Raw genomic sequence first — 19,490 nt, forward strand, 5'->3', positions numbered from 1 at the left:
TGTCACACATTTGTATAACACGGAAAACAAAATGACATAAAAACAAAGACAAGAGCAATGTCCACAGCTTGGCTTATAGCTTGACAAAAGTCACATCACTACATTATCAGTGGCACATCAACATAAAATGGCGTTGAGGCATTGTAGTGCAGTTTGTCCATTACAATTATGCCTTCCATTTGTAGCTTTTAAATGGTAAATGGTGCACTTCTATCAAACGCGCTTTACATAGATTGTGCATTACATTCACCCATCCATACACATTCATACGCTGATGGTGGCGGAGGAAACCATGCAAGGCACCAACCTGCCAGGGGTGGAGTGGACACAGGACGTAGGCCTACCAGGCATACCGGTATGCCCGGTGGGCCGACCCTCTAGTGCAGGGGTTTTCAACTGATTGTGAACCAGGGACTGACTTACCACCACCACCACCACCACCACCCTGACTTAGAATCAACCTGGGGACCACTATTGTGTTGGGTGGGGATATGGGCTAAGATTAGTGCTTTTGTAAGTTAACACTATGCTATGCATGCATCCCATGTGTATACATCCCACTGTTTCTCAACTGTTGACTACTACTAGTAAAATGTCCTAATAATAATGACTCAACCAGACAATCCGGTGCACACCCCTTCTTGAGATTCTAAGGGCCGATTCATACTCCTATTTTAGAGCCGAATAAAAGTCGGTTCGGCGCTGTAGAGCCTACAATTTGACGTCATTTGAGGTTCGGGGGGGCGGGTACCGTCCTAAAGTCGGCTCTTCGGTGCTACTGAAAATTTCTGACGAGCCAAAATCATTTCGGCACTACAGCGCCGAAACAGCGGTAAAATAGGAGTATGAATCGGCCCTAACTCTTTTTTTCTGTTGAATTTCTTGAACTCCAACTTGTCAGTAAATTACTACATGGATGGACTCATCATAGGTCACCAGGTCATTCACTTCCCCCTTCTTGAGATTCTAACTCCCGTTTTCTGTCTCATAGGAGGGCTGTGGGCACTTCAGAAACCGTCTTCCAGTGACATCATCGATGGGGAATACAAGCTAATAAAAACTGCAGGCTTTCTAGTCCTGAAAAGTTGCAATGCGAAAATGGAAGCCATCGTTCTCACAATAATGAAAATCTAAACATTCATCATCTAATGATGATGTCACTGGAAGACGGTTTCTAAACTGCCCACAGCCCTTCTATGAGACACAGACTGAGTAGAAAAAAATCGTGCCATTTTATCATGATTATTAGTGAGGACCTATTATATGAAGATAGGTTGAAAAGTTAACACTGGTGCTCCGCAGGGGACTATCTTATCACCCTTACCTTTCTCCTTATACACAAATTTATTCCAGTTAGACCAGGATATGTTTCATTTGTTCAAGTATGCGGATGATATGGCCCTGGTTGCCTTACTGAAGAAGGGGGACACAGCAAGGGAGGAAGCATATAGACAGTGTGTCATCTCTTCAGAACTGGTGTGACAAAAAACTAAATAACTTCATAACATCATTCATGAAAAGGAACATGTGCAGTCCATTACAATTAGTGGACAAATAGTGGAGGTAGTAGATTTTTTTTAAATATTTAGGCATATTGATAGCAAACTCAATTTCAGTGAAAATACTGACCAGATTTAAAAAACTTATAACCAACGCCTCCACCTACTACGCAAGCTCAACTCCTTTAGAGTGAGTAAGCATATCATGGAAACAGTCTATAAGAACCTGATAGAGGGAATCTTGACTTTTAACATGGCAATGTGGTATGGCAATCTTAATGTAAGAAGAAGCAAGCTGCAGCGAATAGTGAACCTATTGCCTCAAAAATCATTGGGAAGAGACAGAAACAATGAAGTTGTATCTACAAGGAAGTACTTCGGAGAAAAAAAAGCTGTCAAGATAGCAAATGACCCCTTTCATCCACTCTGCAGGGAGTTAGAATTACTTCCCTCTGGTACAAAGTACCAAAAGCTAACCGTAACATCTTTAAAATATCCTTCATTTCTAATGCCATTAAGGCACTACATTATACCATGTCTCTAGATTTGTTTTGCATTTACCACTGTTGTCCTGCATTTTTGCCATGAAGATAATTGTGTAAGTGTTGTTGCTGTTGTTGTTTACTAGTAAGAGACCACACCAACTGCTCAAGGTTAGGAGTATTTATTGCACAAGTGAGATGTAGGTGTATTGATGAGGAGCCCGAGGAGGGCGAGACTCAGGATGGGGGCGTAGTCTCGGGAGCCTGACGACCGCCGTGCTCTGCTCGGGAGCGGTCAGTCGCCTTGGCTCGGACGCTTGGCTGTGAGACTAGGGACGCAGGTGAACTTGGTGAGGAGGTAGAGAATGGGCGTGATCAGGTTGAGCAGTGGGTGGTCTCCACTCCTCAACCCGCGTTGAACACAACTTAATTTATAGAGCGGAGCGTTCATTATCCAGAAATAACAGCGTATATCTATTCTACGTCCGAGCATAGACATGGTAACGCCCCGCCTGCCTCTGATTGGCCTACCGACACTGCCCGTCTTGCCCCCGCGGTCTCACCAAAGCGTCCTCCGAGACACAAGGTTACTCTGTGGTGGGAAATAATAATAAGTGCAAGAGAATGGCAGCGTGGCCTGAGCGACAGTAAATTGTAAGTTTTATTTTTGTAGAAGAGGCAAACTAATATTGTTTATGTCGTTTGCTTAGTTTGCCTCTTCTACAAAAATAAAAGTTAGTGTTGCACATGCCAAGCTGTCATTCTCTTTTGTTATTATATATCGTACTTGTATTATTTATTTATTTCCCACCAAGGAGTAACCTCGCGCAGCAGACTATCCAGCTTGTATCCTCCACCTCGGAGGAAACTCTGGTAAGCCCGGCAGTGTCGGTCGGTGGCCAATCAGAGGCAGGCGTTACCATGTCTATGCTCGGACGTAGAATAGATATACGGGAAATAACAGACCGATGAATTCAGCGATTGACCAATCAGAATCAAGCATTCAACCAAGCAATGTAATAAATGAAACTAACTAACTAACTAACTTCTAGCTGTTACCTTTCATGAACAATAATTAGTAGCTTAGCTGCATGGCTAAATTTTTTTAAGAAGCTTGCCCAGCTGCATTCATATTCATGCTTTCATATTACAGTATGCAAAAACATGTAAATAATACATGTCCATGTACAGTACATGCATAGTGCATACTATATAATGTATCTATAGACATTCATAGATTGAGTGTGGGAGTGAGAGAGATAGAGAAAGGGAGAATTAAGGGAGAGAGAGAGACTGACAACCATTTATTGGACAGCACTAAACTGAGCCCAGAGCAGAGCACTGCACACAGCAATCTCATTAAAATAAGCTGCTGCTATTTTCAGCTCGTAATCGAGCTGGAGAGCTTGATTAATCTGGCCTTGGTCAGATCTCAACCCCCTCAATTCGTTGACCACCATAAGGTACCCCCTCCAACCCTTCCACCACATTTATAACAAATACACACACTTTGAAGGTATTGCTGTGTGTTAATAGCTAAATGCCATGAATCTAATCTACCTCATGCTGTCACCATACCTGTCTAATATACCGGTCATTTATTATCCCAATTATATCCCATATATCTTAACCACTTTAGCTCTATTCAATTGTCTTTGCTGATCTACAAGTTCACAACATGTCTTATCATGACGCTCTGCGAGCTTGTAAATCTATTTTTTTGTTATTTCTTTTGAAATAACGAAAAGATTATCATTTAGGAAATGCAATACAAAAGGGATATTTCCCTCAAGACCCAAAAGAATTGTTCTGCAACCCTACAATGGATCCTGACCCATTGTTTGGGAAACACTGATGTACGCTAACCTCCTCAGCTGGTGTCTCTGCCCTGCAGTCCCTACGGCAGACCCCACCCATTCTATAGCATGTCTCACTCCACCCCAGTCCGCTGTGCTGCTGGTCCTGTTGGGGTGGTTTAACTGCACAATGAGTTTCAGTGTTGCCATGTCCACTTATTATAAGCGACATTGGGCTCATTCTTTTTCTCCTTTTCTGTAAAGTCGCTTGTAAATATTGGCGGCTACGGATTGCATTTATTGAGGGGCTTCGTTGCTTATTTGGGCATGCTTCCTAATGTCGTTTAAAACAGTGGTTGTCAAACGTTTTCACGTATTTGGTACCAGGGACCACCATACAAGAGTTGTGCAGTTAAAATGTTTCAAATTTAAAATAATTATATATTTTGTTCAAGATTTTCTTTCTAAATAGTAGATCGGCTATTTTCAAATACCAGGTAGGTGATGGGTTTGAAGTGGTAATTTCTTTTGGATGCTATATTAACTCATTTGGCTGGGGACCCTGCGTGCGTGTGTGCGTGATCATACAGCATAGTTGCTTCTTTTGGGATTGTTTTCATAGACCTGACTGCTTGTTTCTTTTGCAAAATTTGGCAACACTGGTGAGTTTCCTTATATTCTTTCTCTTTGCATAACCGACTACCGATCCAGGTGTCAGTCTCAGGTGTTAGACAAATGAAGGCACAATTGTGTGTTCAGTGGTCCATCCGTGTCACTGGAAGCACAAACTTGAAAATGGGGTCAGACAGATTATGACATTTACATTGTGTTATCATTACTTACTAGTACTACTATAGTTGTATAAGAGATTGCTGCATTTTGCAGGTTTCAAATAAAGCAAACCCTTTCTTTGTTACTCCCTTTCTTGGTTTCTCTATCTCACTGTCACTTAATTCCCGTTCCTTTTTTTTAGATCATCCTGTATGAGGGGGAAGTTAACCCAGCAAGCACGGCCAGGACATGGACAAATTAGTGATTGGGGCCAGATCAAGTCAAATCAAGACCAGTCAGATCTGGCCCAGAATATCACCTGATTCAACCAACATCAATTCTGCCCAGTGCCCACTATAAAGACGGACGTCTTGGATGAATCAGAGAGAGAACGATCGAGGCCAGATCAACTTAAGGGGGTGCATACTTAGTTTAGACTAGGTTTAGGTGTGCTGCCCCGTGGGAGGTTAGGTTTAGGGTGAGGGTTTGAGATAGGTTGTAGTTGTAGGACTAATGACTGGTCTAACCAATGACTATAGTCCAACTTAAGTAATTTACTAGTCAGATCTGGCCCAGAATAAGCTATGTTATTTCAACTTGACGTCCTGGAAATGATGTAAAGATCATCCCCATATGGGCTGTGATCTGGCCTATACTAGTCCTGAATGTCACCAGAGGACGTCATCATAACATAATTTGGCCTGCAAGGCTATACTTTGTCTGCATCACAGATTCTTCAACAATCTGTAAGATATTGTGTGTGTGTGTGTGTGTGTGTGTGTGTGTGTGTGTGTGTGTGTGTGTGTGTGTGTGTGTGTGTGTGTGTGTGTGTGTGTGTGTGTGTGTGTGTGTGTGTGTGTGTGTGTGTGTTTGATGAGGGTTATCTACCTTGCTCTGTGAGCTGCTGACTGCTGAGTCCAGTGGATCTGATCTGACCCAGCCAGGCCTACTGTTGAGGCCCAGAGTAACCTGAGCAGAATGTCAACACAGAATCTCTTTGATGTCAGCTGTGTCCTGTGTCAGCGGTTCCTCCTAAGTGCAAGTTGCAACACGCTATGTGCTCCCCATGGAAACTAAGGTGGTGCAATAGAAGTTCCTCTCTATATTAGACACACAGTAATATTGAGCTAAACAAGTAAACAGAATAATCTAACATCAGTGTTCAAAGGTATACATACATACATACATAGAGTATACATACATACATACATACATACATACATATATACATACGGTCTAGCCTAACTTGGACTCAGGGGGGTGGACGCCTCTGCCTTGCATTATTGCATAGTCCCCAGTGAATAGGCAGTTAGCCCTTCACTGGTAACCCTATTTTTGAATTATCTTTAAATATATGAAGGTATTGTGGGCTGGGCTTTTTACAAAAAAGCCCCCTTTTAAATACATACACACATACATACATACCTACATACATACATTTCAGAAGTTTTAGCAGTTTTTAAGGACCCACTTTTAGGCCAGTGCACCAGAGCAAGCTCTTGCCTTTTTTTAAACCCTACCCATTTTAACCAAATACATACATACATACATGCACGCACGCACATATATATATATACATACACAATTACACATTACACACACACTCACACACACACACACACACACACATATACACACACATACAGTAAGGACGTGAATACATCTTGTGAGGGTCCAGCAGAGCATGCATTCATTCCCTGCTGATGGTTCTTAAATGATTAATTCCCGGAGTCATTAATTAATCACTTCACGCCAGATCACCTGGAGAGGTCACAAAGCACCTGCAGCTCTCAACATCTCAGGTTTCTTCTCACAGAGACACAGAGCCCAATGCTGCCACTAAACACAGACCTGATTACTGTTGATACCTTATTGATGCAGTCTCTGTTGCCATATCAACCTGCTAGCAGTACCCTTCATACAATAGGTGAGTTGTAGGTCAGCCATAAGCTGCTGCTGTAGTCACTCAGCACAGACATGTTACATTGTTTAATATTATGACTATAATACAGTCAGTTATTTTTACAAGGTGTGGTAGCGATATCTATCTATCTATCTATCTATCTATCTATCTATCTATCTATCTATCTATCTATCTATCTATCTATCTATCTATCTATCTATCTATCTATCTATCTATCCATCCATCCATCCATCCATCCATCCATCCATCCATCCATCCATCCATCCATCCATCCATCCATCCATCCATCCATCCATCCATCCATCCATCCATCCATCCATCCATCCATCCATCCATCCATCCATCCATCCATCCATCCATCCATCCATCCATCCATCCATCCATCCATCCATCCATCCATCCATCCACCATCACCCCACCCCTCTCTCTCTCTCTCAATCATACATTCAGGCAGAAGCCTCAAATTCGGTGTCAATGAGTGGGGAGACAGTACCACCCAGTGGTCATTTGACATCGCTACACATGAGGAGTGGTTGGCAGTCAAAGGTGTCCTGTATTGTTATAGGTTGTGCAGGGCAGCAGTAACTGCATGACTGCAGCAGTAGCAATATTGATCTGATCTTCAGTTTATTCGATAGATTATGGCATAATAATTAGTAGAGTTTGGTCCAAGGTAGTGATCAGATATTATACTGCATGTAGCCTATATTAGTATGTCAACCTTTAGACAAATGGAAAACCAGTAACCACAAGGATGTGTGTGTTTCATTTGGACAATCCAATTAGTCCTCAGTAAATAAACCTTTCGGAGTGTAAGTAGGAACAACATTTAGACATCTTCTCTGCAAACCAGGGCACTGCATGTCTACATGTTTAGCATGGCAATATACACCGTTGGGGCAGCAGCTCATAAAAACGGACACCCTCAACGGATCGGAAGAATTACACACACAATCCAGAGCCACTGACGTAAACGTTTAAGCCCTTCAATGCGGTGGATATTTCCAGTCCTTGAAACTTTAAACACATTAATTGTCAGGATGGAGGTGGAAAGTCAAATGAGAATGGGTGTCTCTTAACCTGTGTATACCTGAGATGGCTGGGCCTTCTCTGTTAACCATGCTACAGATGAGAGGCCTGCTTATGCAATAGACTGCAGTGGTGAAAAGTAACTAAGTACATTTACTCTAGTACTGTACTTAAGTAACATTTTGAGGTACTTTTACTATACTGGAGTATTTGCAATTTACAATACTTTTACTTCTACATCTCGGAACCAAACATTGTACTTTTACTCCACTACATTTATTTGAAAACTAGTTACTAGTTACTTTGTAGATTTTGATTATTATTACAAAACATATATTAATGATAGATCTTCTCTGATATAAAAGGTTATTGGTGTGTGTGTGTGTGTGTGTGTGTGTGTGTGTGTGTGTGTGTGTGTGTGCGTGTGTGTGTGTGTGTGTGTGCGTGTGCGTGTGCGTGTGCGTGTGTGTGTGTGTGTGTGTGTGTCAGTGTGTGTGTGTGTGTTCATTGCTAACCATCTTTTGCTGGTGGTTTGTTGAACATTTTAAGTATTAAAATGCTATGATGAAAGACACAAGTTGTACAGAATACAGACAAAAAAATGTTTTAATGATTAGAAGATACATATGACTTCATGAGTCCAAACATTTTACAACAAGTACTGTATGCCCAATGTCTTACAGGTGAGTTACAACATCGTAGACCATGTTCTGTATCCGAAACCGGTGAAAGAAGGGAAGTCCATGTGCATAGAAGAAGGTAAAGAAGTAATGCAGCAATGGAATACCGAAAATACAGATTACATGGATAGTTTAATTCCCTCTGAACACAAAAACAAAAGAAAAAAATTGTCATTCAAGCCACTACAGTATTACATTAAACCTAATGATAGAACGCTGAACAGATTGTTGATTTACAAACTTACAGTACATTCTCAATAGGATTAGCTTATGTCTTGTAAATTGTGGTGGGACGTCAAAGGAATCCCAGCTTTCAAAACTGAATATACAGGTAGAACAGAAAGATTACATCAGACGGCCTTAACTGATGGTTCCGACCTCCGGGGGTTCCTAAAAATCTCCCTGTGATCGGAAGAAAAGCCTTGTTAAAACCTTATCATACTGTGTATATATACTATACAAGAAAACAAAGTGAAAACATCTTAGTGGAGCCCCAAAAAAAAAGGAAAAGAAAAAAGTGAGCGCATCTCCAGAGTTGGTTTTGCCTGCTCCGAGTGCTTTACAACATTTAGTGTGATGTGCTTTCAAATCGTCTCCTGAAGCTACAAAGCATGTGACTGGCCTGATATGGTCAGATGCCCTCGTCTGTGGGCCTGGAAGAGAAGCGGGAGGAGGAAGAGAAAGACGGAGCGAGTCACCATCGAGTGGAGCTCTCTCTCTCTGCATCTGGTGTCCTCTGCCTCTTTCTGTGGCAGGCTCTTGGCTGAGGCCCAGAGGAATTCTCTGGTGGCCTTGGTAAATATAACATTTAGAATAACAGCTCCAAAGCCCCTGTGTGTAGACTTAACCCAGTTCCTGGGCCCTTGCTGTGCTGCCTGCGGGCGGCTCTAGTGGGGGTGGGTGGGGGGGGCGTGGAGGAGCATGCCTTCTTGTCTCTCCTGACCTAGGTAAGAGATCCGGAGAAATAAAGGCTAATTTAGAGAAGGCCGGGGATCGGATCGGGCATCTTTCTTTGGCCACAGGGACACTAGAACAGAGTTGCAAAGGCTGTTCCTGGAGAAGAGTTCAAGCTGGAGCAAGTGGGGAAACAGTGTTCCATTCCCGCACGGTGTAAGTTGATTAAGCTGAAACAATCACGGCGCTGCAAATAATCAGGCATGTGGCGTGTTTAAGGTCCTGTCCGGAGCTTCAACTCGAAGATCCCATGACAGCAGCTCCGCTGACCTTGTTTCAACTCTGAACCTTCAGCTAGCAGCACAGCCCAGGAATCCAACTGACAGTTATGCCAAAGTGCAAGATCATGGCTCAAAATTAACGTAAAAAAATGTTCTGCGTTTATTGAATTCTTGATTTAAAATCTCCCCCCCTACCCAACAGTATCGTCCATTAACTTGAAAATCACAGAGAAAAGGTCACTGTGGACACCAACAAGTTTAGGCACCATGATGTGTGTGATATCTGAAAGAAGATGGCGGATTTGTGAATGTGTCTTGTTTACACCAAACTTTGTACTACGACTATGCATTATCTCTTTGCTGCAATAGACTGGTAGCAAGCAATTGAAAAGAGGAAACCATGTCTTTAAACAGAATTCACATATTACTGTGTTACTGGGCAATACAATCAATATTTTTGACCATGAACAACTCTCAACTAACGCTACGGATACCGCAGATGACAATAGCATTACTCCACAATGTCAAGAAAGTTCCCGAAGCAGTTCCATTAACAATGTATGTGCTGTTGACTTTTTAGACTCAGAGTGGTAGTTGGGGATTTAAAAAACAAATGGCTTAAATTTAATAGCAGTATTAACAGTAATTAGACAGAGCATGTATCCAGATACAGTACCTGCAGAACTAACCATGGCAGTAGTGCCATGTGTATGTAACTACACCTTGAAATCCTGTGTTAATTTAAAGCAAATTATAATCTTTCAACATAATCTCCATATATAGTATGGGTCCTCACTAATGCTCACTATACTAAACTGCGTTTTAGAGGTGGACTATAGATGGTTTGAAAATATTCCTTCCAATCATCGGTCGCTAAAAAAAGGTTTTCAAACTCCTTGTTGAGATAGATAAAATGCATCAATATGTGGATCGTCTTTTAGAGTGGAGTTTCTCTTGATGAATGTACAATTAAGTTTGTTGGCTTCTTGGCGATAAAAAAAAACCCTCATGCACTGCAAGTCATATGTGCCAGAACTGGACTTCAAACCTGTACAATTTGTATTTAATAATCAAGTATCTAGAATTATAATACACATTCCCACTTGGAAACAACTAACGTTGTGCTGTATGTTACATATCTACACGACCAATGGTTGATGGGTGCAACGACAGAGAGCACACCATACACTATATCATATATAGCATATCAGCATTGCATATGGTAGCTATATTTATACATGTTTATATAAATATAGATAAGTATATTTCTATGTACATTTTGATATTTAAACATTGCATAAAGAATAAAATAAATAATACAAACATAATCAAATCCTACAATAAGTATGGTTTTGAGAAATGCTATATTAGAACCAAAATAGACCTACTGATAATCATGGTAACAATTATTACTATTCAATAATGAACGAAAACAAAACAAACAAACAAAAATAAAATGTGGCCATACAATGTGGAGTAACTGTACATACTGTACATATTGTACACCACATTTACCCTGCAAGTTGACCATTTGGGACCGCTGGAATGACTGGAGACCAGGAATACAGACAGACCTTCTGTCCTTCTGCTCAGTCTGTCCGGAAAGTAAGTATTGTAAGTTGTGTGTGTGTGTGTGTGTGTGTGTGTGTGTGTGTGTGTGTGTGTGTGTGTGTGTGTGTGTGTGTGTGTGTGTGTGTGTGTGCGGTGCAGTGCGCACACGCGGGTGAACAAACATGCGCGAATGAATGTGTGTTTTAACCACTTAAACCCTATTTTTTATATACAGTATAGTTTTTAAAATGATGATTGATCTTTTTTGCCTATAATGAATGACATGCCCGAAATAGCAAAGCCAGGTTGAAAGTGGTTAAATGAATGTGTGTGGCCGGTGTATGCTTGGTCGCACACACGTGTTCACACACACACACACACACACACTCACGCACGCACGCACGCGCATACTGTAGTGATCCTGTGAATGCTGTGTGCGGGGGGGGGTCAAAGGTTGTCGGGCTCATTGTGGAGGGTTTCGTTTTGTTTTCACCTCCGGATGTCGGCTTCGGGGTCCTCCTGCTCGGCCACCACCCCGGCCTCGGGGCTCTGACGCCGCGGCCCGCCCTGACTGCGGTTGCGGTGATGGGCGGCGTTGAAACCGCCCTTGCCGGGCTTGTCTTTGTCGCCTTGCCGAGGGGGTCGAACGTGCTCGGGCTCGTGGTGGGAAGGCGGCGGCGGGGGTCCCGGGCGGCGAGGGTCAGAAGCGGGCCCCGCGGGAGACGGGGTGAGGGAGGAACACAGGCTCAGGCTGTCGCACAGGGCCCCCCAGTTCTGCTCGCATTGCAGCCGCACGCTCCGGATCAGCGCCTCCTTCACCTCCTCGCCGCAGCTCAGCAGGATGTTTACTAGCTCCACGTACGGACTGGACGGAGAGAGAGAGAGACGCAGGTCGCATTCAGTGACGGGTCAGTTCATCATGTTGATGACTGTTGCAATTTAAACACTTTCTGGGCAAAATATTTTTGTCAGGTGAAACCTGACTAATCAAATCTCATGAAATGTAAGCGACCTAGTCATACTGACGTGATTGACGAATGCACAACGGACGGACAGCGCTTGTTTTTTTGTTTTTTTTAAGATATTTTTTTGCGGCTTACGCCTTTTATTGATTTTTGAAGGGACAGACAGTAGGCTGACAGGAAACGGGAGAGAGATGGGGGGATGACATGCAGTAAAGGCCGTGTCGGGTCCGGGAGTCGAACCCGCGGCACACTGCGACTGGATTACCAGTCCGGTGCCCAGACCGTTACGCTACGGCCTGGGCCCGGACAGCGCTTGTTTATCATTAATATGACTATGTCATCATTTCAGAAACATACACGGTACTAAAATAATAATAATAAAGTGCCTGTTTCACCTGACATGTATGACTATGTCATAAATTCTTGTTTTAAAATATGTTTTAAGATTTTCACAACAATCTACAAAAAGATCTTGCAGACTATTTTTCTTTTTGAAGATTTTTTTTTACTTTATTTAAAAAATGTAATAGCAGATCTACATGCTCATAACGCATCACATTATCGTGACAATAAAGTGCAAATAGATGGAAGAGTAGGACAAGCTAAAACACGGCACGACAACGCCAAAGACTGCATGGTCATATTAGTCATATTATGGTCAATTTGCAATTTGGTTTGGGTTGGTTGATATTTTATTACCTTGGTCCTGGGTCTGTTTATCATAACGTGTTATACCCGAGTAGATCCGAGAACACCACTGTAACATCTCGGAACTGATCGGATTTTAGATTTAAAAAAAAATCAGATTTTATTGTATTGGCTATTAAAAAATAGCAGATATATAAGCTCATACAAGCTTGCACATCTGCTATTTTTTAACATTTTTGTGAGAACTGCTGATTTAGGATATAGAATCGGCCTCAACCATTTTGTGCGGGAACCCCTTTTGGTGTTTTAAACATTATGTTATAATTTAGCTATTGAAAAATAGCAGATCTACAAGCTCATAGCGCGCCACTTGGCGCTACGAGCTTGTAGGTCTGCTATTTTTGAAAAATGTGGCGCAAATCTTTGAATATATATTGTTTCAAAGTGAATGTTTTGAACTAAGATCTAAATGGGTTAATGGGTTATGGTTCGAGTCGATCCTTTTGGACAAGTGAAGAGCTCTAGTTGAGGCAACATGAACACAGAGATGGTGCGAGAGGACTTGACTTGCGGGAGAACATTGAATGTGCAACAAAGATGCAAAGACACATTAGAGATGTAGGTGGCGTAGAGACTGCGGACCTGGTGGTCACTTACCCTTTGGGAAAGAGGTCTTGGAAGTGGATCATCTCTACCATCACGGCAACATTCTCCTTAGCGGCGGAACAGAGGTTGTGCTTGATGTAACACTCCCGTTGTAGCTGAAACACCATTTCCTTGATGGACACGCACTTCCTACTTATACAGCTGAACTTGTGGCGAAGGCCGTGGGCCATGCACTTAAGGGCATCCTTGATGAAAGATTTCCCCTGTGTACGCACAAGCGCATGCACACACACACACACACACACACACACACACACACACACACACACACACACACACACACACACACAGGTATAGTATAGGGCCTCAAATAAGAGTGAACTGAATGCGAGTTGAACCTGACAAAGCATTGTATTGATGTTGTTTTTCCCGTAGTCGGGAAGTACAGTTTAAACTGTGATGAGTTTTTTGAGTAATCCTCCCCTAGTTCTTCGGAGCACACCGCTCCAATGACTGTATGTCTGTTTGGGGTATGAACAGCTGCAATACCACTGGGTGACCTAAAGTGGCACTGTTGAGCAGCCTAAAGGGCCTTTCACATTGAGCACTATAACTATAGAAATTAAAGTATAACTAGCAATAAAACTGTACCGTACCATACCGTACAGAGTACAGTACAGTAACTATCACAATACAAGTATAGTTGCACCGCTCAGTTCATAGGGGTGTGATTGTTTTTTCCCATAACCCTGTCTGAAGTAGCCTCATATGGTCAGACCATTTCACCACATGAGAGTCAGCATGTCCGTTTTTTCACAGAGAAAACGTTCAGAACAGGAAACTCTCTGACTGGCAGGCTGATTTTTTGTGATAGGGGGCGGTCCTTAACCACTTTTAACCAGCGTGTTACTTTTAGTGTTTTATTGCTTTTAATTCTCGTCTTTTATTCGTTATTTTTCCCTAATAAAGTTGTCATTTTCTATGTTCTCTCCCCTGGCCCCCCTCACATGTAAAGCATCTTTGGGTACTTATATATCCCATATATTATTATTATTATTATTATTATGTTTGATATCTAGTCTCGTGTTGCCAGATGATGGTAGATCTCTGACTATCAATACATTATCTAAATGTATTACGAGAACAGCTGCGATAACGGCTGCAGAATTAGTTCTGCAAAGATTTATTTCTCGGAACGTCCGATTGTTTCCACCCAGGGGGGGGGGGGGGGGGGGGGGATTGCCCTTTCGTTGAGAAGTGGATGTTTGTTTTTCACCACAGGTTTGAATCCAGGTGATGACATAATGGCTGAGAAAGTGCAGCTGTTGTAAGACTGTACCGTGCGTGTAACGCAAACGATATAGGGGCACTACTAAAGTATGTGTTTAATTACGTTGACAAATATTCTGTCACTCAATCAAATCAGATAAATTCAAGCCGTGGAGTATGTGGGCCTGACAAACATCTTGAGACTCAGTCAGGCCTGGCTCAGTGAGGCAGAACCACAGTCTCTTGCACCCGTATGAAAGAAGAGCTGCTTGGGCCCGTGGCCAGCTGGCTACCCGTGACCCTAGCTGCACACCTTCCAGGCCAACGAGACTCCATGGTTCTGACCTCCATGAGAGAGAAAAAGAGATTGTGAAGAGTGAATGTATACAGTTTTTGAGTGTGTACACTGTAGAATGTCTATTTACACTGTATCTTTATAGGTTCTGCAGGGGGGAAATGCCACAAATGTACAGTATATTATACGCTAAGACACATAGACCTAAGACTACCGAAGAACATTTTCGGTAGATAAAATAGAGGATCTGTATAAGGCTGCGCCTGTGCTTACTCAGAATCATAGACGACCCAGCCAAGGAGTTCTTGATCCCTCTGCAGTCAGGAAGGCTGTATCAGTCTATTAAGTCCAGAACAAGCTGGCTCTGTGAAAGCTTCTATCCTAGCATTGTGTCCACCCTTTATGTGACACCAGAATCGTATACTTGATTTGTCACATCACTGGTTTGCAGGTGTAAAGAAGTGGGTGAATTTCATCGTATCGCTGTCTTTGTATAATGCTTTTGGCATAATGCTTGTTATATTATCTTAAATTCCTTCTTGTATTCCCTCCCACTAACATCTACATTGTAACAACTACTGGACCATGAAGTACCAGGTTGGTCCATTGTTCTATAGGTGTACGTGACATGCAGTTATATGCATAATATGTGTTTGCTCTGCCTCACACACACAAAACATATAGACGTGTACACACACACACACACACACACACACACACACACACACACACACACACACACACACACACACACACACACACACAGTACGTTACCTGGGAGTCAAACTTGCCAGCGTTGTGCAGGAAGGTCATGCAGATTTCCTGTAGCCCTCGTATCTCACAGGAGTTATTCTCAAAGCACTCAAACACACCGCAGCCAACATCCCCTGCGCTCACCAGGCAATGTTGGATCTCAGCTGCAAAGAGAGAATATGCATTGCAAAATTCATTGAACTTGGGAGTGTAAACCTTGACCCATAGGAATCAATTTGTCACACGGGAACGGTGCTCATCACCCTCTGAAGACACATGGGTGTGTTGTCACCATTAGTATGTTACAGCATTCATTGAGAGGAGACAGAAACTATGCTACAGTATAGCGCTGTGTTTGTTGACGCAGAGAGAGAGAGAGAGAGAGAGAGAGAGAGAGAGAGAGAGAGAGAGACAGATGTGTCTTGCCTGTCTTCGTGGTGAGCCGCCATCTGTCACAGATGCACCTAGCAGGAGAGAGGGGGAGACAGAACTCTGGCTTCCTGAGCAGAGGGGTTTCTGCAGAGGAACACTTGGTGATAGAGATACAGTATTACTGTGTCATTCTGCGCCAGATTCCGTCTGCACCGCCTAACATTGAACAAGGAGGATGGTGCATTGCAGATACAGCCCTAGACTAAACTGTGGAGGAGAATACAAACGCTGGAATTCCTGTCAAATTCTTTATGAAATGTGCATCAACAAGTCTCTCATTACAGCAGTGGAACAGTGCTAGATGGTACAGTGAAGATCTTTGTCGACAGCAGGCACTTCGAAGCGGGGAAATATGCATAATGCTCCAGTGCGTGAGAACCTATTTATTTTAGGACTGTGTGAAACAGTAGGGAGGACTCTCAGTTGCAATAACAGAACAGAGAAGATGTTGGTATGTAGCAATGTGACAATGTAACTAACATATGATGCTGCCCGAGTGTAGAATGGCACAGTGCCGTCTAGCTTTCTGCTGTAGCCAATGGAATACAGGAATAAAACAAATGATAGAGGACCAAAATGAATAACAGAGAGAGACTCCTTTTCAACCCCAAATTGTAGTTTGACAGTATGCATTAGGAAACGTGTCATCCAAGGATGTTAGTATGTCCCCTGACAAAGCCTTTTTAAGTTAAAACATGAGATTTTTGCACTGTTGGCCTATATATAGGCTACAAGTCAGACATGTCTTGTGAAATCGGCTGCTTGTGAAAAATATTAATGTTTTAATTGAATGCTGATGCTGACTCAAGTCTGACATAATGCCATGACTGATATTACTGAGAAATTGAGAGTGCTGAGAAAGAATATAGAACAGGGTAGTGTATTTCTGTAATAAATCGACTCCACGTGCAACAGCCATGGGTGAGAAGAAGTTATTGGTTTGACTTGGTCAAAGAATATATAGGGATTGTCTGTGATTTAGTTGAGATATTACGGTTGTCAACAAAGGGCCTCTGTTGGGGGCAGTAGTGAAAGGAGGGAGGGAGGGATGAGGGGCTTAGACACCGACTAGAACTCAGTGGTGGAAAGTAGTAAGTACATTTACTCAAGTACTGTACTCAAGTACAATTTTGACGTATTTTTTACTTTACTGAAGTATTTCCAATTTCCAGTAGCCTATTATGCTTCTATTCCACTATATCTCAGAGGCAAATATTATACTTTTACTCCACTGCAGTTATTTGACAACTTACTTTGTAGATTTTGATTAGTATAAAACATACATTAACCTGCACTCAGCCTATATTTAAACTTAATTGGCTGTTTGAAAATAGCTGATACAAGTTCTGAAGTTCTTTTAACACAGTCTTTTACTTGTAACTGAGTATTTCTACATTGTGTTGTATTGCTACTTTTACTTGAGTAAAAATGGCTGAGTAGTACTACCCATACTTCTTCCATCACTGTATAGGCACTGAGTTGAACTTTAGTAAGCAGGAAAAGTGAGCCGCTGTCGGCGGTGCTTGTGTTGGCATCACGGGAATGTGCTTGGATCGTACGAGCTGGCCGCAACGTGCATTGAATTACACAGAGGTGTTACCAGGGACTCTGCTGTGAAAAAAAACTGCCTTGGAGTTGGAGTTGGAGTTGTCCCCCTGACTGTATTGGCGTGGAAACAGATTATAACGCTGCTCTTAATCATTACGCACAGCGGGTCGGAGTCATTTCACTTTTAAAATCTCAGTGTGGGGAATTAAGCTGCAGCCAGGAATACTTACTGGTGCTTTGGGTATAGCCTCACGCACGCTACGCACATTTTGTTGTCTTAATGGCACGCCCCCCCCCCCCCCCCCACCAGACTACAACACATTATCGTGCACTGCACAGTGCACACTGCACACTGTAGGCTACAACATAAAGTTCCATTTGAATTCGTTTCAATGCATGTATGAACTGAGGAGGTGGGCTAATGGCATCTAGGCCACAATACACAGAACAGATCGAAGCACATTTTATTTCCACAAATCTACTCACATACATTTCTATAGGCTAGCTCACATGCGGCAGCGCGTAAACGCGCGCACGCACACACGCACGCGCACGCACACACACACACACACACACACACACACACACACACACACACCTAGATGCGTTACCGTATACATTACCTATTGCAGTTCTATTAATAGTTTACTAACATATTGGATTTCTGTCTGTGAGTATTTACAAGATATCGCCTTTCCAGTTAATCGAATAGGGGGCAGGCCTAATATATGTGCGCAATTTTGTCCGATATGTTTAGGCCTACTTCCATAGTAAATAACGCGCATATTAAGACCAGTATTTAAGTTTAGAACGGCAAAATCGGTCGAACGTGTTTCCCCTGCCTGCACAGTATAATGCTGCCACAGGAACACGTGTGTGTGTGTGAGTGTGTGTGTGTGTGTGTGTGTGTGTGTGTGTGTGTGTGTGTGTGTGTGTGTGTGTGTGTGTGTGTGTGTGTGTGTGTGTGTGTGTGTATGAACACAAACACCTACAGACAGCAGGCTACACGCACACACGTAGGCTACACGCTACACACACACACACACACACACACACACACACACACACCACACGCGACCCATATTATACTGTACCCCCCCATGCCATGCATGCATAGAGAGTAACAAACCTCCTGTCCTCCTCTCTTACCTGTATTCTGCAGAGAGAGGCGTCCTTTCTGGCTGGCGGGCTTCTCCGGGGGGCTGTCATGAATGTCGATATTATCCGATCCCACTACTTGCTCAAAAACTGACAAAACCAACAACAGCGCTATCACCAATTTGACCAACATTCTGCCTTCTCTCTCTCTCTCTCTCCCTCTCTCCTCCAAAAGTGTCCCTTCGATTGTCAACGAATTCAAATCTGTAGTGTCTCTTTCTTGAGTTGTGTCAGTGTGTGTGTGTGTGTGTGTGTGTGTGTGTGTGTGTGTGTGTGTGTGTGTGTGTGCGTGCGTGTGACGCGTGTGTGTGTGTGTGTGTGTGTGTGTGTGTGTGTGTGTGTGTGTGTGTGTGTGTGTGTGTGACTGTGTGTGTGTGTGTGTGTGTTTGCGTGCGCGCGTGTGTGTGTGTGGACAGAGTGTGAGTGCGTGTGTGTGTGTGCGTGCGTGTATGTGTGTGTGTTGGGGGTGCTCAATAAAACGGTGCGTCTGGTGTGATCGGAGCGGCTGTGCTGTAGTAGTGAGCGGTAGCAGCGGCAGGGATGCTGCCTATATCTCTCCCTGCCCGCCGGGTGTCAATTTAGATGAAGGACTTAAGCAGGTGTTGTCAGTCGGGGCTCCGCGACCAATCACAGAGGCAGACATCCACGTCCAAGGTTTAGGGGAGTGTCCAGTGAAAGTCCCCCTTTTTTTCTTTCCTCCCTTCTCCACAAATCTGGAGCAGTAACGAAATATTCACAAGAAGAAGAAGAAGAAGCCCCGTGATTTATTATTTACAAGCCCTGCTGGCCCCTGCATATGATATCCATGGAATTATCAAGCCATGCGCTTAATGCGCTTAATAGATGTCAGCAATTATGTCCCATGCAAGAAGTCCTTTAGCTCCTCCTAGCAGAGGATGTCTGTCTGTT

At 43.0% G+C, this 19,490-nt stretch overlaps 1 protein-coding gene across 1 annotated transcript; it reads right to left on the reverse strand.

Annotated features, from left to right (window-relative positions):
* Positions 1 to 8,089: 8,089 nt before the first annotated feature.
* On the reverse strand, positions 8,090 to 19,085 carry LOC310873420 (stanniocalcin-2-like). Its single transcript, XM_083785791.1, has 4 exons — positions 18,573 to 19,085; positions 15,465 to 15,607; positions 13,178 to 13,389; positions 8,090 to 11,772 (listed from the first exon to the last, which is right to left on the reverse strand). Exons 1-4 carry the CDS (start codon positions 18,712 to 18,714, stop codon positions 11,397 to 11,399), a joined length of 873 nt encoding a protein of 290 aa, XP_083641917.1. The 5' UTR covers positions 18,715 to 19,085; the 3' UTR covers positions 8,090 to 11,396.
* Between the last annotated feature and the right edge of the window lie 405 nt (positions 19,086 to 19,490).

This window comes from Protomyctophum parallelum, assembly GCF_964188405.1.
Source record: "Protomyctophum parallelum genome assembly, chromosome: 16".
NCBI lineage: Eukaryota > Metazoa > Chordata > Actinopteri > Myctophiformes > Myctophidae > Protomyctophum > Protomyctophum parallelum.

Coding starts and splice junctions, on each gene's coding strand:
- LOC310873420 (XM_083785791.1), bottom strand. CDS start 18,714: ATGTTGGTCAAATTGGTGATAGCGCTGTTGTTGGTTTTGTCAGTTTTT. Junction 15,608..18,572: donor CCTCTCTCTGCAGAATACAG/GTAAGAGAGGAG, acceptor CTCTCTTTGCAG/CTGAGATCCAACATTGCCTG. Junction 11,773..13,177: donor CAAGACCTCTTTCCCAAAGG/GTAAGTGACCAC, acceptor CTCTCCGTCCAG/TCCGTACGTGGAGCTAGTAA.